Source organism: Alosa pseudoharengus, unplaced genomic scaffold, assembly GCF_046254945.1.
Source record: "Alosa pseudoharengus isolate Yale_2024_CS ecotype anadromous, Long Island Sound unplaced genomic scaffold, YU_APseudo_1.1 YU_APseudo_1.1_scf_12, whole genome shotgun sequence".
Taxonomy (NCBI): domain Eukaryota; kingdom Metazoa; phylum Chordata; class Actinopteri; order Clupeiformes; family Clupeidae; genus Alosa; species Alosa pseudoharengus.
Window position 1 is genome coordinate 30,311,789 of NW_027468587.1, and position 21,269 is coordinate 30,333,057.

The 21,269-nt window shown below is 40.7% G+C and overlaps 2 protein-coding genes across 2 annotated transcripts; one reads left to right on the forward strand and one right to left on the reverse strand.

Annotated features, from left to right (window-relative positions):
- Positions 1-852: 852 nt before the first annotated feature.
- LOC143119335 (serum paraoxonase/arylesterase 2-like) lies at positions 853-6,973 on the reverse strand. The gene is made up of 9 exons (XM_076280764.1): positions 6,819-6,973; positions 4,992-5,062; positions 4,699-4,754; positions 4,256-4,415; positions 3,911-4,037; positions 3,587-3,787; positions 3,429-3,510; positions 1,632-1,760; positions 853-1,240 (listed from the first exon to the last, which is right to left on the reverse strand). The coding sequence occupies exons 1-9, from the start codon at positions 6,896-6,898 to the stop codon at positions 1,079-1,081; spliced, it is 1,068 nt and encodes a 355-aa protein (XP_076136879.1). The 5' UTR covers positions 6,899-6,973; the 3' UTR covers positions 853-1,078.
- Positions 6,974-8,934: 1,961 nt separating this feature from the next.
- Positions 8,935-19,674, forward strand: dync1i1b (dynein cytoplasmic 1 intermediate chain 1b). Its single transcript, XM_076279508.1, has 17 exons — positions 8,935-9,020; positions 9,944-10,078; positions 10,196-10,310; positions 12,648-12,705; positions 13,408-13,467; positions 13,590-13,705; positions 13,847-13,942; positions 14,361-14,523; positions 14,629-14,728; positions 14,827-14,952; positions 15,439-15,585; positions 16,091-16,204; positions 16,329-16,462; positions 17,004-17,148; positions 17,606-17,746; positions 18,754-18,879; positions 19,107-19,674. Exons 2-17 carry the CDS (start codon positions 9,971-9,973, stop codon positions 19,218-19,220), a joined length of 1,863 nt encoding a protein of 620 aa, XP_076135623.1. The 5' UTR covers positions 8,935-9,020; positions 9,944-9,970; the 3' UTR covers positions 19,221-19,674.
- Positions 19,675-21,269: the final 1,595 nt, after the last annotated feature.

Sequence of the window (21,269 nt, forward strand, 5' to 3'; positions counted from 1 at the left end):
TTTACAAACGGTTTGATTTCTTACAAACATTATTAACGTAGCTGGATGCTTTAACATTTTTAAGTTATAATTTTTCATAAGTATGCAGTGTCATAACTACATCTCTGACGTTTATAACAAACCAAACCGTTTGAAAATCTGTAGAAAATTGAGCAACTTATGTTTATTTAAAAAGTATGCACCATTGAAACACAATGTTATGAGTTAGTGAGCTGACTGTGGCAAGATGGCCGCGAGGTGCAGACGTCGACCTCCATTGGCCAGCGGCGCGGACGAGACATTTAGCCTTTATTATATATGTCTATGTATGCAACTATTCTATTAAACGCTGTGTGCAAGTCTATTAAACATTATAGGCCATGACCGCTATGTTCTTGCACTACTTTCCCCCATGATCATATTGTTTCAGTTATCCAAAAGGCTCGAAGGATGCTCTTTATTATATGGCAATTTTGGAAAAATAACTTATAAAAGTGAGGTGAGGTACCCCCGTCAGTGCTCATGGCCCCCCCACCCGTTGCTCTCTGGCGCCGACCCTGGCAGAGGTTTATATTGGGATGTAACATGAGGGTTCAGCATATCTAATCTGTTGACTGATTATGGAAGAGTCTCTTGCTTTTTGTAGTATTTTGAAAATACAAAAATACAGTATTTTATTTTGATACATGTTTTGGCTGCTGTATTTTGTAGGTTATTTTGATACACTTTTAAGGTGGGTATTTGGTATTTTATTTGGAAATAGCCTACATTTTGATGTATTTGTGCCCATCCTGAGTAGCTCTACAAACCATTCTGAAAAATAGCAACTTCTACATTGCTATTAGTGTAAACAAGCTTCTTGGCTTAAGGAGGTAGGTAATTCCAACAGGTTTTTATGTTCAAGTGCAATGATGCATGTCGTACATGTACATTATACATTCATGTAGCCTACAGTTCAATGCACATGACAGCTTATAAATCCTCTCACATGGCTAGAGAAAGTCTCACATTATTTATGAATTACAAACATTATTACAGTATATTGGTAAGCTTCTGTAAGTAGGCCGATGAGTTGAACAGTCCAAGACTTGTTGAGTGACTAATTAAGATCACAGCATAGGGCCCTGTGATGGACTGAGCCGATGAGGAGTTTTCCTCCGTAGGTCGCCGCCACAGAGGAACCGATGATCACACTCCCATCATCCATATACACCTGTGTCACGGTCGGCTGGTCAGAGAGGATGTTTGTGATCTTAATAACCTGTTTTTTTAAAGGTGAAAACACAAGGTACATATTAAGTATTACCTTTGTTACAAACCTGGATTTCATGAGAAAGTATACTTAAAGATACTTTTCTCATTAAAGTAACAAAATGTAGGAATTCTCCTTTTACATTTTCAACGCATTGGGTATCCATTTTAAGCTAAGGGGGTACCCAACTCTAAACTAACTACTGACTCTAAAAAGAGTCATGATTCCCTCCTACCCTTAAACAGTAATATAAGGCATAGGCATTCTAGGCATGCATCGCCAATGTCAGAGGTTCCATCCTCCGTATAAGTCAGTGTAGCATCAAAATGAGTTTAAAATCATTGTTTTAGGGTAAAATAACTCGTAGTTGCTTTAACACTGATTGAGACAGTGCTCTTACCTCTGAACCTGGTGGGTCCTCCATGTTATTGGAAAAAAATTTCCAGGCATCAGGATGACACCCCAACCATAAGTCATCAGTCTCAGGATCCACTTCAATATTATCCACAGGTGATCCCACATCCACAAACTGAAACAAACCCAGTAGAGCACTGTTAAAATACAACTTTTAATCTACTCATACACTTCCTACATTTAATAATTATCCAAAAACTTCACAGTGTCTGTGTATACACTGTTTGTTAGATGTACAGTGCCTATAAAAAGTATTCACCAAATCTTGATTGATTTAATTTGGCCTTTTTACTATAATTTAGAAACATACCCTCTTCAATGTCAAAGAGAAAGCAGATGTCTACGACAAATATAATACAAAATAAGCGATTTCATAAATATTCACCACCCCTTAAAGTGACTGACTTAAATCAACAGCAGTCTAGTCAATTAGTGCTAGTAGTCTCACAATTAGTGAAATGCAATGAATATATATATATATATATATATATATATATATATGGTATAGTAATAATAGAGAAAGGTCCAGTCACTGGTCAATCGGTATTCCTGGCTACAATTCCACCATGAAGACAAAATAACACAATTGATCCATCTTAAAGGAATATTACAAATGTGTAAATCTGCCTTGACCAGGCCAGTATCCACAAACTGAGTGACCGTTCAAGTTTGTGGAACCAAGGCCATCAAATAACCAATGACAACTCTGAAGAAGTTTCTGAAAAAGCTTCAACAGCTGAGATGGGAGAAACTATACATACAGCAACTGTTGCCCAAGTTCTTCACCAGTCAAAGCTCTATGGGTGAGTGGCAAAGCTCTTTTTAAATCTCGACTAAAGTTCGCCCAAAGACTCCAAGGTCAAATGGAAGAAGGTTCTTCGGTCTGATGAGACCAACATTGAGCTTGTTGGCCATCAGACTAGATGTTATGTTTGGTGGACACCAAATACTGCACATCATCACAAACACACCATCCCTAATTTGAAGCATGGTAGTGGTAGCATCATGCTGTGGGGATGCTTCTCAACATCAGGCCCTGGAAGGCTTGTAAAGGGAAAGTTCCAGAAACGTCCATGTAAACGCGGCTAAAGAGCTGAAGGATAAAGGGAAAACTACACAGAAAGACAACAAGGTGAATGTTCTGGAGTCAAAGCCCAAACCTCAATCCTACAGGAAATCTGTGGCGGGACTTGAAAAGGGCTGTTCACACCCAAATCCCCTTCCAACCTGACAGAGCTTGAGTAAAATGGCAGCATCCAGATGTGCAAGCCTAATTGAGACCTATCCATGCAGACTTCATGCTTTAATTGCGGCAAAAGGTGCATCTACTAAATGATGACTTGAAAGGGGTGAATATGTCTGCAATTGTTTATTTTGCATAACATAACTTTCACTTTGACATTAAAGTGGGGATTTTTGTAAATTATTGTGAAAATTAAATTGATCAAGATTCCATTTATAAAAACAGTAAAAGGGGAAATATCCAAGATGTGTAAATGCTTTGTAAATAGATTAAAATCAGCTTTCTTATTACACAAGTTATTTGTCAATTGTACACAACTGAGCTCGCATGAACTGTGCCTCAAGCTAATAAATCAATTCTGAGAAGAGTCAAATTCTCTGCTCAGTTGATCTCAGTTCTTTGTCATCACTTGCAGTAACTGCTTGCTGACATGAGTTTACAGACTGTTAACATCACAACCACAAACCATCTAGGAAAGATACAACAGGTGATGTGTATTTTTCTTTTAATATCTACAGCGCATGCAAGATAGCAGATTACCTTCATAGGTATTAAGTCATTGCTGTCTTGTCTCTCCATCACATGAACTTTGCTGTCGAATAGATCTGCCACATATATGTGCCTGTAAGAAGAAGTAAGAACCATTAGTAACCATCTTGCAGCACAGAAGATACTCATACACATGTTTGAAAACATACTTTTTGTCTGGAGAAATGTTGATGCCATTTGCCATGTAAAAACCTTCTGCCACAACTTTAACTTCCTCAGGGCTGTAGTAGGTTACAGTACACCAGGGCAGGGAGAGAAGCATTCCAAACATTTTCAGAATTCCATTGGTAAAGTAGTAATCGTTTGTGGCATAAAAACTCTGCACTCCTACTGCCACTACGTCATTCACACTGCAAGAGATACAGATAAGGGTCAGTGAGTGTACTGGTCCGTTAGCTTAGTAAGTTGCTGTAGATAGGTTCGCTGAAAGACATCATACAATATAATACTAGTTTCACCTGACACACCTTTACCTGTGCAAGAGTTCATGCTTTATTGTTTTCAGATGCACAAGGGAATTTTCTTCCGCCAGGAATCTAAATATTTCCACCTGACTTTGAAGCTGAGGATGGTTGACAACGAAGAGGTATATGGCACCATCTATGTTGAAAGGGTGAACATTAAAGTGTATCTGTGTGTTAGTATGTTTGCTGCAATTATGCCATCATGGCTTTTTTATGGGTACCTGGGGATTTAACCAATTACACTTACTGTGTGCAACTACATTTTGGTATCCATCATCACATACAAATGTATACACAAAGAAGGGCAAAAGCAAAAAGAATGCTAGAGTCAGTTTGGTCAAGAGATGAGCTCACCAGTGTCAGTGTATGTGCTAATTCCATGGGGATTGAAAGACTCGAGGTCAAATCCTCTTCCCATGCGCAGCTCGACAGGTTTCATTCTGTCCTCTTCCATGTCCAGGATGAATATTCTCCCAGGGTCATCTGAGAACGACATGCCTGGGTATTTCAGACCCTGAGGATATGAGGGACTGTTTTTTGGTTTATCATTTGGGGGGGGTGTACAGTACAAATAAAACAAGGAAAACAAACCTCACTCTCTATGTTGATAATAAAAGCTAGGACAGGTTTTATAGCCTACATAAAACTATACTGTACAAGCATAAATGTGCCACTAATTATTTAACCTAATTTATTAGGACATTGCCAAACCGGGCAGGCAAACCCCTTCCTTATATTTCCTTTTGTGTAGCTCATAAGAGAGCATAAATGGGTGCCACAGTCACTTTGCCACTTACGGTACTGATGAGTGCCTGTCCATCTGGAAGTATGGTGATATCTTCTGATCCATATTCTGTTAAGGCAATATAATGCAGGAGTTGATATATGAATCCATATACAGAATGTAAATATATGGATTCATATGTAGTACCATCAACATTATTTTGTTACTTTAATGTTTAAAAAACTATGTTATATTACTTTAACAAGAGAAAGATCATCTAGAATAATCAATAATGATTATAACAACAATATACTTTTATAAGTTTTGATCATGCAATCACATCTAACAATAATCTACAATACATACCAAGGCCTTTGATATGTTTACAATTGGGTAGGTGGTTTTGGATCAGCTCCCGATTAGCATGACATTTCTTTCTGTAAAATAAAACAGGTAGGCCCTACATTCTGAGTTCCAGAATATTTGCAAACCTGTTACAACTGCATGCCAGACCTTTCCAATACCTCAGGCGGTGATGAAACCTGAGAATTTGTTTATTGGTGAAATAGCGTGTGTACTATAAGCTATGGGGAGAAGGTAAGCCTCATAGGATTAGATGGTTTCAAATTAATGTAAATTAAGAAATGAGTCATGGAGGCTACTCATATCTTATCAGGAACCAACAGTCACCGCATGCTATTTTAAGATGTTCTCATGTTACTGTGAGTAGCCTATATGGAGGCTAAATGATGGGCACAGTTTTTTATCTGCCAAAAGCAGACATCCCAAGTCTCCCGGAAGTTCCGGGAGTCTCCCGCATATTGATAACGGTTCCCTGATGCCCGCAAATTAGATACAATCTCCCGGAATCTAGAGCGAGTGAGCAAGAGCGCGCACACGAGACCGAAACTTCAAATCGTGTGTGCATCTGAGTGTAGCGCGCACACGACGGGGATGGAGAGAGAGAGAGGTAGTGCATGTGTGGCTGTTCAAGACAGAGAGCATCCTGATAGGCCTGTTTCATGTTCAGTTCAGTATAGGAACAGGAGCGTCATGGCAGAGGCAGAGTGCCCCCCTTTAAGGACCCATTTCACATCAGACTACACGAAAGTGTAGGCCTACCCTTGTCTCATAAGAGTTCAAAATAACGATAGTCTTGCATGCTGCACTGTTTGTAACAGTGACTGTAGCATTGCCCATGGCGGGTTAAGTGATTGCAAAAGACATGCTGAGGTGAGTTTAACAAGTGTCATTTCATGTGCATATTATTCCAGACTAGCCTACTAGATGGCTATTTGCCAAGGCTACATAAAGACCAAACTACCAAAATCTACATTTTTTATTATCACAATTTCTAACTATAGGCCTTCCTTATTTTGGTGTGCTGAGTAGAGACAATTAATTAACAAACATAGGCTATTCATCACTATTTCACTATGAGAAGGCTAAATATTTTTTTATATTTATTTTATTTTTTATTTATTTATTTGTGTGTGTGTGTGTGTGTGTGGGGGGGGGGGGGGGTACCTCCCTGAAATGGCTTTTTGCAGGTTGGGATGTCTGCAAAAGGCTGACAAACATCATTAACTAACCACCACTTGGTAGTTGAAAACAACCCATTAGCCTTACTATTCCCTTAAAGTTGAGACCACATGTTAAGTAGACTGTAGTGCTCTAATAACGGTGAGCCTATGACACCGACCATCAACACACAGGACGAGTTGACCAATCACAGTCCTTGCGGTCTGCGAAATTACAATTTTTTGGAGGTGCACGTCGAGCTACGGCGGAGGGGTCGGAGGGGTTCGCGACGACGCAGAGGGGTCTGCGGGGGTACGCCGTCGATTCGACGCAGAAGGATAAAATAGGCGGCTGCAGCGGCGCGCAAGTCTATCAACATTCAACTTTAAAACACACATAGAAGAAGCAGCGATCATGTTCCAAGTTAGCGATAATAACTCGTCGTATCAGATTGTGTGCTTGTTCGTCAAGGACAATCTAGCCTAGGCCTAGCCTACTTTACAAACAATTTCAGTCAGAAGGAAAGACACGTATCCTTTCACTCATTTAAAGTTCGCAGGCAATCATCAAGATGAGATGACATCGTTAAATATTTTAGAGCGTAGGCTACAAGAAGGTTGCAGGTTGCAGTCAAACAATTCATTGCAATTCATTAACATACATTTCCCATACCTTAAGTTCATTACGCGTTCACCAAGAAATGCTGAAAATGCAGCAATAATGACTGATATGATTATTAGTTTCTTTCCCATTTTGTTGTGATGCAGGCAGCGATTGACATTCCTGAGGTTTCCAGAGATAAGCGCCCAAGAGAGTTAACACGGAAGTCAAACTTGCTGCGGGATCACGTCACGTGATACACGGGCAGCCAAATGTATTATAATAGCCTATAAGTGATCCTGTTAAATAATAAAATCAAATATGTAAAAGCTACGTTTTTTATTTAATTGTTTTTGCAGCCTTTCAAATATTGAACCTACTTATCTATGGAGATGCGCCTCAATTTGCATCTTAATGTAGGCTAGTCAGATTGAAATGAGGCCTGTGATGTATATAGGCCTAAAACTGGTCAAATTACACTTTTAAGGCTTTTACTTCCTACCACCATTCCATGGGAAGTCAATGGGAGTTGTGCTCGAACTGTCATCAAAACTTCCCAGACACCCATTGGCAGGGAGCTTGATCATTCTTTCTTTTCTCAAAACAATCAGCTTTCTCTATAGTGCAAGTAAAATTACATGAATAGATGCCTAACCCACATTCCATTTAAAGAAGCCTCTTGTTTACCAATGCCATATTCAGAGGCTCTGCTGTAAAGATGTATGAGGTGATTCAACATGTGGTTTCTATGAAACTTGTAGAAATTGTAAAGGAAATTGTGAAACTTGTGTCTCTCTGCCTGTGGTATTTCTGAGGTGTTTGTCTGTTGCCACATTGTCTTATCTGTCTTACAGTAATGGCATCATCAAATACTTAAAGGCACACTCGCTCAGAAATACAGTATGATGTAGCTGAGACTTCTGAGTTTGTTCTTCTCAGACTCTAGGTTGTAGACTGCACTGATGGCTGTAGTTTCCCATAACTGACTCAGCACAATAAATTAGGGGAACAACAGTGTGGGTTTGGGTTTGGGGATTTCTCTATTTCATTCCGGGATTGCACCCCTGCGTGCTGTGCTGGCCCTTCAACCCAGGGAGAGCAAAAGCAGTTTTTTGCAGAACACATACACAGGTACACAGATACATACACAGAAACACACACACACACACATGCACGCTTGCATGCACGCACACACACATAAACACACAAATGCATACACACACATAAACACACACACACACACACACACATAAAGACACACACACACACAGTACACATGCCACACTCACACGCACACACAGGCATGCAGAAACACACATAAACACATACACACACGCACTCACGCATACATACACACACACGCACAAACACACACATATAAACACACCCACACATACACATAAAAACACACACACACACACACACACACACAGATAAACACACACTCACAAGCAAACCCACCCACCCACACGCACACACAAACACACAGAAGCACACATATACACAAAAACAAACACACACTATGCACACACTCATTTACATACACAAAAGTAGAGGGTGGAGTGGGAGATGGAGACAAATTGACAAGTGTGATTTATTTTTGCTGAGAGAATGTGCAGGACTGGGCGGCGGTCATATTTTGTACCGCTCTGCGGTACATCTAGTTTAGAAGACCGATTAGTATCGGTGGGACTCCTGCAGCGAAGATATACGCCATCTGGTGGTTCTTTCTAAGTCAAGTACTCATAAAGTCACAAACAGCTATTTATCCTTAAAAAGTCCTGGCAGAATATATGTAAGTGTGCGACTGACATATCTGACTTACAGGTTCAGGCAGAAGGGTTCATTGAAGAAAAGCCTTTTGTTTATTATTAGGCCTAATGTTGCTATTGATTATTCCATTTTAATTATTGTTATTGGGAGGGGGTGGGGGTGCTAAATACATGTGGGCAACACGCACATCCAACGCGTAGAATAGCCTACTTTATGAAATAGGCTATGCGTCTGAGCGTCTCATCAGCACCAGAGTGCGGGACCAACGCGCCTTCTCCAAGCGGAGGGACTCAGCTGTGACGTCTGATACTGAACACTTCCGCCCAGAGGATGCTAGACTGACAACGATAACCAGACTGGGGTATGGTATAGCCTATATTTTTGTGTTGTGGATGTCCTGAAATTCTGTTAATTTTAACAGCAGGACGCCGGTTCGAATCGCAGACTGTTGCGAACAACAGAAACCAGTTACTGCGCGAGCAACAATAGAAAATACGCACGGTACGAATAATGCCATTATAACCGATGTTTACTATGTTGGCCTATGAAAATGAAAATGTGGTGTTGTTTTGTAGTCGACAAATGAATCTACGTTCGTTGGAAATAGCCTACAGCTGGTAAAAGACTGTCAAAGGGCCGGTGAAAAGGCCGACATAATTCCTACATATAATTGCCTTTGGTTTCCCAATATGCGAACAAACAAGAGTAGCCTCATTCCCGTTTCCCTCATGCAATATCATTTCTGTATTTATTAACAACTGTGAGTAGGCTATAACACGTAGCCTATTTTAGGTTTGCATGCATAGACTAGTCTACGTCTTTGTTCTTTTTTTTTTTTTTTACTATAGGGCCTAACCGATGATAGGACTGTTATTTTTGCTGTTTTCTAGCCTAGCCGTCATTGTCTCACTTACACTTGTCATATTATGCTACTCATTACTTATTGCAAGTCAATCTATAATAAGCGCCATGCAATGTATCAATAAATCAGACACGCAATTAATTTCCATTGTCCTCAGTTGTCTTCAAATAGATTACCAATTTACTTCATGTTTACCTCAAAGGTTTAGGTTCTTGTATTTCAAGTAGCCTATTCTTTTCCATTTGTTTATGTTCACTGTAAGGTTGAGCTGCTGCATTCATATTGGGTTGGGTGCAGCATGCAGTTTAAGCTGTCTGTTTTTATGCTCCCATTCACATTGGGGTTCATAGCCAGCTTCATGCCTTTTATTATCTCTCCAAACCATTTTGGAGATCTTTATACATGTTCATACAATTTCATTGCTACTGTTACATTCTCTCAATATATGAAGCACATGCATCAATTGATCCGTTATATATGATGTCTAAACATCACCATCATGGATTTTTTCCCATGAGAAATCCTGAAGACCCACATCACAGTCATACTTTTTTGAATACAGAGATCTCTTTTCTTGCCGTGGTCGAAGATGTCAGAAAAAAGTGACCTGAAAGCTGAGCTTGAGCGCAAAAAGCAGCGCCTTGCTCAGATCCGAGAGGAGAAAAAAAGGAAGGAGGAGGAGAGGAAAAAGAAGGAGGTAAGGACCCAACATCTCTTTACTTGCCATGCTCAAAAAAAACTTTGCCCTTTGAGTCTGAGTGAATGCGATTCATGCTCTGTTTTCAAACACATATGTCCATGGCGCCGTTTTCAGTCAGAGGCTCAGCAGAAGGCAGAGAGCGTGTCTGAGGATTCGGATTTGGACCGCAAGCGGAGAGAGACAGAAGCCCTGCTGCAGAGCATTGGGATCTCACCAGAGCCCCCATTAGGTATCATAGAAAATACCCATCCTCTCTCAGCACAAAACTGTCACCATAACAACACTGCCTCTTACTCCCTAACAATCCCATTTACTCCAAAAGCCAAGCCGCTTTTCATCCTTGAGACGCTAGATGTTTTCAAGGTATGATCTAAAGAGCAGTTAGTTACATCATTGCATTTCAGTTCTGTTCAGACTAATGACTGTAGAAACAAGCTTTCATAGTCACTGGTCAAATCCAATTGCTTGTAGTGTGATATTATTGTGATTTATGGATATGGCCAAGAATGATATCACTCTATGGGCTTTGATTCTGAGAACAGAAATGGCTGGCAAAACAAAAAATCAAACAACAGCCAATATATCAAACAAACAGCAGCCACATGCAGTACATTTGCAGTTTTGAAACAGTCCAGATAAGATAGAGAAGATGAGTTCCATGGGCAGAGAGCAAAGGTTCCCATTAGGTGTGGTATATTAGACATGATCAGGAAGTAACTGACAAAGGTACCCATGAGGTGTGGTATATTAGACATGATCAGGAAGTAACTGACAAAGGTACCCATGAGGTGTGGTATATTAGACATGATCAGGAAGCAACTGACAAAGGTACCCATTAGGTGTGGTATATTAGACATGATCAGGAAGCAACTGACAAAGGTACCCATGAGGTGTGGTATATTAGACATGATCAGGAAGCAACTGACAAAGGTACCCATTAGGTGTGGGATATTAGACATGATCAGGAAGCAACTGGCAAAGGTACCCATGAGGTGTGGTATATTAGACATGATCAGGAAGTAACTGACAAAGGTACCCATTAGGTGTGGTATATTAGACATGATCAGTAAGTAACTGACAAAGGTACCCATGAGGTGTGGTATATTAGACATGATCAGGAAGTAACTGACAAAGGTACCCATGAGGTGTGGTATATTAGACATGATCAGGAAGTAACTGACAAAGGTACCCATGAGGTGTGGTATATTAGACATGATCAGGAAGTAACTGACAAAGGTACCCATGAGGTGTGGTATATTAGACATGATCAGGAAGTAACTAAATGCCATAGTACTGGAGATTCTGGCGTATATATGGGAGGAGCACTTCCTCAAGGGAAAAAAACAATATCCTTTCTCAGAAGGTACAAGTGTGGCACTATATGTTTTGTGGATGGGGATATATACACTTCAGAGCCCAGCAAAGCCTCTGCAGCAAAGAGCAGTGATCTTTAGCTTTAATGCCACTTAAGAATTGAAAAATATAACTGACTTGTGCTTTGATTACACCTTACTTCTGCATATCACACAAACAGAGTGAAACAGTGATTTACACATAAACAATCTAGCACAGACTCTCTTCATCTGAAGATCTTTATTTGAGTATGCATTTATTTTTGTTGCTCTCTATAAACAAGCCTTGCATAGGTGGTTCTCTTTGAAGGAGCTGAAATAAGTGATATTATTTGTTTTAATTTGTATTCAATATTAAATGGCCACCCTCAGTTAAATACAGCATTCTGTGCAAAACTAGGTTAAAACCATATTTATACCATTTCTATCATATCCAAGCTAGAATCCTGCATCAGCGTTGTTCACATTTATGCTTTTCTGAAAACCCTCTATGTGTCTAGAATCGAGCGACAATCCATACCTCTAATAATGCATAATCATCATCATCCATCACCACTGATTGATATTCATTGATATGCATAATCATACTGTAAATGTTTGATGGTTGGCTGCATGGGCTGTATAGCTAATTTTCCTTCACTTTTCTCTATCAGTGTCTTATTGTTGAATAGTAACAATGGCGAGAGCAGAGCCTGTTATTTTATTTTATTTTTTTTAAAAGGGGTGTTTAGGGCTTTGAATGGGTGCCATTGTAATGTGCATTGCATCTGCAATGATATTGCACTTTAACTTGAACTCTGTGGCAAAGCCTAATCCTGGATGAAATGACTGATATCCCCCCCCTCCCCCTCCCCAACCTCCTATTAGAACAAACAACAGCACACATTACTTGGAATTGGATTTTACATTGATAAGTATAAGGACATCTTTTAAAACAACTTTGAAAATTCGCTTGACAATTTCTTCTCTTCTTTTTCTTTTTGGATCCTTTCTTTCTCTCTCTTTTTTTTGCAAACCACCATTTCAATCCATCCTGATGATTTGGACTTCCCTCTCTCTCTCTCTCTCTCTCTCTCTCTCTCTCTCACTCTCTCTTTGGTTTGGCCGTGTCTGTCACTGCTGTCCCTCAGTGCAGCCACTGCAGCTTTTAACATGGGATACCTGTTATTTTCATTATTTAGTCCCAACCCCTATGTCTCCCTCTTCGCAATCAGTGAGCACGCCCAGTGAGGCCGGCAGCCAGGAGTCAGTGAATGGAGGGACTATGGGAAGGTATGGAATATGGAATATGGAATATGGAATGTGGAATATGGAATGTGGAATATGGAATGTGGAATGTTATGAACGGAGCACAGTCATGCATGAGTGAATGTATCTTGCACTTTTTTTTTTTGATTGATTCATTTCATAGGGTGGAAATTTTTCATTGAGGTGAAAGATTTTGCTGGAAATGTGGAGCATGTGAATAATACCAATGCAGTGATCTTACTGTTCTGGATCATTCTTAATTTACTTGTACTCCAATTTATGTAAAGATACCATGCTCAAAAGAACAAGAAACATGAATATTTTTTTCTTTAAAAAATAAAAAATAAACAAAGGTACTTTGTTCTTAATACCTTGAAGTGTATCTCCTCTTGAAGCACTGCCTTGCAAATAGCTGATGTTTTCCTTTCCTTTACACCTCTTAATGTGGACTCAGATATAGGTAAGGACAAGTCGATGTTAGTGAACTTGTGTATGGCTGAGCTCTAGATGTGAACTCTGATCCCATGCATCAGCAGCATCTGTGCAGTTGCATCATTGGCTGTTTTTCTCCCCACCAAAACCATCTCCCCTGCCAGCTGTGGACGTAGTGTCGAAAACGCTGTCTGATTTCACACCTTGCATGGAATGGAGTTGTTACCTCATTAGCAGGTTGTGTAGCTAATTTTATATTTTCCTTTCCAAATATGACACCCTCTGCTCCTTCAGAACCCTACAATGGGATACTGACCCCTCTGTTCTTCAGTTACTAGACGACTCTGATGTTGGGTATGTCAATAAGCATATGAGTTGGAGTGGAATTAATCAATTCACTGATATCCATTGTGTACTGTGTCTTGTTTTGTACTGGAGTCACATGGTGTTCCTTTGTTCTTCTTTCTCTGTGTTAGTCGCAAGGTCCACAGACTTGGTGCCTCCAAAATAACTCAAGTGGACATACTGCCCAAGGAGCTTGTGACATACTGCAAGGAGACCCAGACGCCTCTGGCAGCTCATCAGTCAGAAGGTACCCTAATACTGGGTCACAACAAACCTGTTGGCATGTTACACGTTGGATTAAAGTAGAGTTAATTTATTTGATGGTGCTTGAGTGGTATAGGACTGGTACAAAAGCATAACTGTTTCCTACAACATGGCTGTTTCCTAGCCACAGAGGAGGAGGAGGATGAAGAGATCCCAGTGCCTAAGCCCGAGACTGAGACTGACCTGCTGGATAATGAGGACAATCAGGAGCCCACAGAGGGTAGGAGCGCAAAATGGCCGCTGCTGCTCTGTGAGGAATCACAAGGCACTACAAGAGGATGCATCAGAGGATATAGTTCTGTTTAAGTGTATGCACCAAAATCATCGAAAAAAAAGTATATCTGATGAGGACTATTTTTTTGCATTAGATAGCATTAGATAATATGACTAAGTGCATATGTTTTGAAAGAGTGGTGGTTAAATGATTCTGGATATCCAAGCACATTTTTCTCAAATGTCAGATAGACCGGGCTAACCTTGGGGTGACAAAATATCATATTGGCTTATACCACCAAATCATAACTTTGCATGATTGCCTTTTACTTTGTCTGTATTATGTGTGTGTGTGTGTGTGTGTGTGTGTGTGTGTGTGTGTGTGTGTGGTGCTGGTGTGTTGGGACATACTGTATGTTGTTAAGTTCACCCAAGAGAGCTGACCGAGGAGGAGAGGCAGCAGATCACTCACTCAGAGGACTTCCTCATGTTTTTCGACCGGACCATCCGGGTGATGGAACGTGCCTTAGCCGAGGATTCAGACATTTTCTTTGACTACAGCGGCCGTGATATGGAAGACAGAGACGGGTCAGAACCTTTCTGTGTTTTTGCTGACCGTACTGATACAATCACTAATTCACAATGTGCTTTTATTAGCAACGGTTTCACCCATTTTACCATTGCTTCCCCCAGGGATACGCAGGCCGGATCCAATTTGTCTTTCAATCGATTGTTCTATGACGACCACTGGTCCAAACATCGAGTCGTGACATGCTTGGATTGGTCCCCTCAGGTAGAGAGGGATTTATAGATTATTGGTATTGTATTGCTGTTGTGGTAGGTACATGGAATAACTCATGCCATTAACTCACATTACTGTTTTCCCCATAGTTCTCTGAGCTGATGGTGACATCTTACAATAGCAATGAAGATGCGCCACACGAACCAGATGGGGTTGTGCTTGTGTGGAACATGAAGTTTAAGAAGACAACACCTGAATATATATTCCACTGTCAAGTAAGAAACTTTATTTTAGTCATAAATATAACCAATACTTAGTGGTGCTCATTTTAGATAATAGCATTTAAGAGACATAAATTCAATTTAAAATAACAGTGAATACTGTTTAATCCTGCCAGTGGTTATTTGAAAGAGTGGCAAAGCCTGGTATTAGCAGTAAGCAGTAAAAATTGTATTATCTGTTTATTTACTCTCATTACATACTCAGCATGGGCTGAACCAAAAATAAACACACCATGGAGACTGACCTGAATGTTCTTTTGTACAAACATCAACTCAATTAAATTACCAAGCATCTAAACAATAGGCAACAATGTTGGGCTCTAAAATGAGCCATGCTGAGCATCCAATTTGTGCATTTAACCCTGTTATGCAATTAAAGCTGCCTAAGCCCCCTTTCTTTGTCCCTCTCTTGATCTCCTTGACCCATCCACCACCACCACCACCCTTCTCACAAATTTGGCCTATTTTGATTCCCCATAGTCCTCGGTGATGTCTGTGGGATTTGCTCAGTTTCACCCCAACCTAGTGGTGGGAGGAACGTACTCGGGGCAGATTGTGTTGTGGGATAACCGCAGCCACCGCCGGACCCCTGTGCAGAGGACCCCTCTATCATCGGCTGCACACACAGTAAGTTTGGGTTCGTCTCTCTGCCTCTCCCCATCAGGACCTGCCCATAAAGATGATGCTAGAGGATTGTAACAATGTGATTATACTTATTTTGGAAATGAAAACAGATAATGCTCTCTTACTGGTCTCTCATGTGACTTCAGACAGCTTAGAAAGCCTTCCAAACAACACAAGTCAAGGGGTGGTTTTGGGAATAAATCATATTCCTTTCAAGTAAATGGGGGAAAAGTGATCCTTCCTAAACTCATTTATACCGTAATTTCCCAACTATTAGCCGCGATTTATACATTGATTTTGCAACATTTATTCAGCTCTGAGGTTAATACAAGGGGCAGTTAATATGGTATTAATATATTTTTTTTTTTAACTTGCATAAAACACTGTCCTGCGGCTTATACACAATGCGGCTAGTACACGGGAAATTACTGTATTTAATATGAATTTGCTTTGCAGAAGTACTCAATACAGACACATGCTGACAATACACGTATATTCCTCTCAACAGCACCCTGTGTACTGTGTGAATGTGGTTGGTACTCAGAATGCCAACAACTTGATAACAGTATCCACAGATGGAAAGATGTGTTCCTGGAGTTTGGACATGCTCTCGCAACCTATGGTGAGAAATGTCATCCAGTGTTTTAGCTGAATTCAAGAGGATCTTTAAAACAGTGCATCAAATACAGTATATTTTTGGGATTGAAGATTGGAGGACATTGCCGTTGATCTATTTTTGTGAACAGGAGAGTATGGAGCTGGTGTATAATAAGTCCAAACCTGTGGCAGTCACAGGAATGGCATTCCCTGCTGGTGACGTGAACAATTTTGTGGTGGGCAGCGAGGAGGGGACCGTGTACACTGCGTCCCGCCATGGAAGGTGAGTGAAGAAGCATTCCGAAGGTGTTTGACCTTACTCCCTGAGATTTATTCCAGGATGGCATGACAAGCTAAGTCAGGTGTGCATCTGCTTGGCATATGTCTAGAGGGAAAGTCTAAGACGTATTACAACTCTGTGATGCAACATTTGGTTAAAAGCTGTAAGCTGATACTGATCTGAGGCACAAACTCAATGGTATAGTGTACAGTACAAACGAAGTACAACTGAATTAAGATGCAAAACCCTCGAAATCTGTCAGACCACTTTTCTTTTAAATTAATGTTTTTTTATCAGGCTCGCTTGCCTACAAATCGATATTTCAGACTAGGAAAAAAGTGGTATTTAGCGGGTTTTGAAGTAAAAATATTTGAGTAACGTATACTAGGTGTGGAGAGCATTACTCATTATCGTTATCTCATTTTTGACAGAGGTGGCGTTTAGAGGCATTTGCATCTGAATTCTTTAAATGTATCTTGCACTAAAATGGAAATACATACACTGTTACAGTAACTGTGTGTTCATTTGTTTTTGTCCCTTTCAGTAAGGCTGGCATCGGGGAAATGTTTGAAGGACACCAAGGCCCAGTTACTGGCATCAGTTGCCATAATGCTGTGGGCCCGATCGATTTCTCCCATCTTTTCACCACCTCCTCATTTGACTGGACCGTGAAACTGTGGAGTACTAAGGTATGATCCCTCACACACTTCACGCATAACAATGGTGCCCATTCAGCAAACATTCACTTAAAGGAGAATTCCGGCGATATTTCACATAAATCTCTGTTTCTCAAGGTCACAGAGTATTGTCGGTACAAAAAAACGAACAATCGGTTCTACCTAGCTCGAGTTGCTGCAGCCAACAGCTAGAGCTGCCAGGCAGCTACAGTGCTACACTCCGGGGGCATGAACATGGGGGCTTATGAACAAGCCCCCAGAATATAGCACTGTAGCTCTAGCTGTTGGCTGCAGCAACTCGAGCTAACCGAAACCGATTGTTTTTGGGGGTTTTTTCCGTACCAACAGTTCTCGGTGACCTTGAAGAACAGAGATCTATGTGAAAAATCGCTGGAATTCTCCTTTAAGACTTGAGGAACCAGTATGTGTACACAGATGATTTGCAAACACAACTTACTTGTCCTTACAGCATAACAAGCCACTCTACTCCTTTGAGGACAATGCAGACTATGTCTACGATGTGATGTGGTCACCTGTCCATCCAGCACTGTTCGCGTCTGTGGATGGAATGAGTCGATTGGACCTGTGGAACCTGAATAATGACACAGAGGTAGGCGCTCTCATAGATAGTGCAGCGCTCAGTGTTGTGCATCAACCAGCGGGCACGATCTAATCTTTAATCTTGGCTTCATAGGGTAGACCATTTGGTAAGGGACAGGGAAGGCAGAAATGGTACTGCACAAAGGGGGAATTAAGACCACAGCAGAAGGCCATTAACTTATGTTCTTTGAATGCATGTATTTGCTGTGTTTTGCATGACCCTGTTAGAGTTGGGACACAAACAGGAAACATGGACAGTCCAAGCAGGAAATCCACCCAGACTTTAGTCGCAGGGAGCCCACCCACCCAAGAGCCAAGGGCTCCCAAAGGCATATTGTTTACCAGATCTAACAACATAGTAGGAATTCATAAATTCCTTAATCAACAGACTGTCTTAACCCTTAAAGGTGTACCGTCACACCGGGGTAACTGGAATGTTGGAAAATGACGTTCTAAAGAATATCTGGGTTCATTGAATTCAACATAGAATTTTAGAACCTTGAATTGTTGCGGAATGGAATCTTATGTTAGAATGTTCAAAAACCCACACCTTTAATGTCATTGTGTACATAGTTCTGTGTAAAAACTACAAAATGACCAAGCAGATGCTGTTGGGTCTGTGCCCTGCCATTCTCAGTTCACATGAGCCTCCCAGGACTGTCGTAAAAATTGATTTTATACTTCTCTTTGCTATCAGTAATCTGGTCTTTCCCAAGTCTCCAGAAGCATCAACAATAGGATGTATCTGCATCCAAAAGGAGCAAAGCAGCACACTTTCCAATTATTGATAGCCTATTTTTATTAATAACTTAAACTGAATCACCCTGATCTTTAGTTTTTTTGCAAGATCTATAAGATGTCTCTCAGAAGGCATATGTGTGTGTGTGTGTGTGTGTGTGTATGTGTGTGTCTGTGTGTGTGTGTGTTTGCATGTGTGTGTGTGTGTGACAGAGAGAGTGAGAGAGAAAGCGACAGAGAGAGCCAACAATCAGTTGATAAGCTCCATTTCCCTTGCAGGTGCCCACAGCCAGTGTGAGCGTGGAAGGTGCCTGTGCCCTGAACCGAGTGAGATGGGCATCAGGGGGCAGGGAGGTGGCAGTGGGAGACTCAGAGGGTCGCGTCTGGATCTATGATGTAGGAGAGGTAATAACTGCAATCAAATCAAAACACCACCACATCAGTCGCTGACCAATGACATTTAGGATTCACTTAGTAGATTTGCTCACTGATCACTATGTGTCATATTGTACCCTGTACCATGAGTGACACGAGGAATACCCAGAACCTAAACTAGATAATCAGTTGCTTGTACCATAAGCACACAATTCAATGCCTATGGCTTTTTTTTTACTCTATTCATTTGTTCTCAGCAACTAGCAGTTCCACACTCGGAGGATTGGAGCCGCTTTGCTCGCACACTGGTGGAGATCCGTGCCAACCAAGGAGATGGTGAAGAGGAGGGTGCCATGGAGATGGCAGCTTAAGAACAGTTCATCCACATGCCGATTTCAAATCAGACATTGCAGATGCCAGATTTATCGGCTGACTCAGACGCACACCCAAGTTTGGCTGTGATCACACCTCATTTTTCAGCTCATTCAGTGGGTCTATTTATACCATAAGTGTCAATGGCAATAATTCCTCTTTCTAGCAGCTCTGGATAATTCTTAGAAGTGTGTGAGTCAAATATTCAAGTGTAAGGCTTGCAGTGATAAAGAAATTGGAGTGAGCCTTGTTTGTTTGCCAAAATCAAAATGTTTGGCCCAGAAATATCTTGTATGCCTTTTATGATTGTGCTATTTATGTGTAGAATGCAACAGGCAGAAAACAAATGCTTACCAATAGATGTGTGGGCTTATTCGTTCATGCTGAAATTCCTGTTGTTTCAAAAATATTGTATTTATCTTGTTTACCAAATAAAATACCAAGCCTCTTTGAGTTGCGTTGTTCTCCTTTAGATCAAGACACTTAATAAAAATAAACCAAATAAAATAACCCAGGGTAGCCTAGGCCTATATTTACCCATGTAGGCCTATAGCCTACCTTACCCTGTCACTTTTTTATTGAAATTGTTTGCTATATTAAAATTATTTATAATTGCTGACATAAATACTTGCGTTCAAAAATGTAACAACTGATTCATTGTTTCATTATATATATATATATATATATATAGGCTAATGGGTATACATTGATGTGACAAATAGGCTACGTCTTTCGTTGTTGGGTTCACGCGGACGCAAGCGACTGCACGTAGCAGGCGGGGCTCTGTTACCATGACAATTACGTCAATATTAGTGTCGGGTAACTAAAGGTCAAACTAAAGACAAGAGAGACGGAAGGAAACTGACACAGAATGGCGGAGGAACCAGATATTTGGCAGTAAAAACCCGTAGGAAATAACAGTAGTTAGTCTTGACTTTATTGCTCTTTCTCTTGACTTGAAGTGGTTTGATTGAACTGTCAAGGATGAAGCAATGCAATGAGGTACTGGTGTTGGAAAGGACACTGTGGTTATAGTTTAGCCGAACATCGTAGGTTATGTGCTGTTATGCTAGCTAATAGGCTAAAATAAACTAGCCCGCTGGACTGGACTTTGAGTTAGTATTGTCTTTGGAAGATCAGATATCCTAGCGGCACTGTTTTGCAGCAGTGCACGTAGAGTTTGTAATAATTGGTGTGTGCACGTTGACATTTCAAATTGCTTTAGAAAATGAGGTCGATGGTCTTGCGACCTTGCTTGCTCGCAGCCAAGTTAGAGTAACGTAGCTAACGTTAATGCCAACATTTCATTGCCTTGCTGGATCGAGAAGAGGCAAGTTTCTTTGACCCGTGGCATTGAGGATACTGTTACCGAGACAGAGTTTAGTAGCTACTAAGATCTACATTAATTAGTTCTATGTGTTGAAAGTGTTTTGCATTTATGTATGTTAGCCACGGTCACGAGAGATAAAACGAGAATTTAGAGAACCAGTTGTTGCGATCAGTGCGAGTTTACCTTCTGCAGTTTCTGAACTAAAATTATTGGAGGGCATTAGTGAATGCATCGGCTAAAAATCGAAATCAAGGACGGGGACGTGGGCTAATTAATTTACCTATCGTAGGTCATGCTAGAACCCTATGGCTAGAACACATTGTGGGAATGACTTAAGATGAAGATGAATAGTGTATGGTTAATAGAAGGCAGTAAGTTCTTAGACTAAAACAGGATTTATGTAGCAGTTGTGTCAGACCTTGTTGGTTGTCCAAATGGACTAATACAGAAGTGCTAATGAGTACTATCCGGAGAGTGTTCTTCTAACAAACAGCTCATAGATTAAGCTTGACACAGACGCAAGGTATTAGGTCATTGCATATGGCTGATGATGGGGAAATATGAGATAATGTACAGACCATGTTTATTTGGAGGTGTTAGAAATGTAAGCTTTGGCCGCTAAATAAGTTAAGATGTTGCATGCAGAAGATGCATGTTGTTGTATATTCAGGGCATTTAAAGTGATCGTTCACTGTAAGGGGTAATCATTACTGAACGC

Bases quoted from the DNA above. Each gene is read 5' to 3' on its own strand.
- LOC143119335 (XM_076280764.1), bottom strand. From the start codon at position 6,898: ATGGGAAAGAAACTAATAATCATATCAGTCATTATTGCTGCATTTTCA. The intron at 4,416-4,698 runs GTAAGTGGCAAA...TCATATCCTCAG, and splicing joins GACAGGCACTCATCAGTACC to GGTCTGAAATACCCAGGCAT. The intron at 4,038-4,255 runs GTGAGCTCATCT...CTTTCAACATAG, and splicing joins TAGCACATACACTGACACTG to ATGGTGCCATATACCTCTTC.
- dync1i1b (XM_076279508.1), top strand. From the start codon at position 9,971: ATGTCAGAAAAAAGTGACCTGAAAGCTGAGCTTGAGCGCAAAAAGCAG. The intron at 13,706-13,846 runs GTACCCTAATAC...GCTGTTTCCTAG, and splicing joins GGCAGCTCATCAGTCAGAAG to CCACAGAGGAGGAGGAGGAT. The intron at 14,953-15,438 runs GTAAGAAACTTT...GATTCCCCATAG, and splicing joins AATATATATTCCACTGTCAA to TCCTCGGTGATGTCTGTGGG.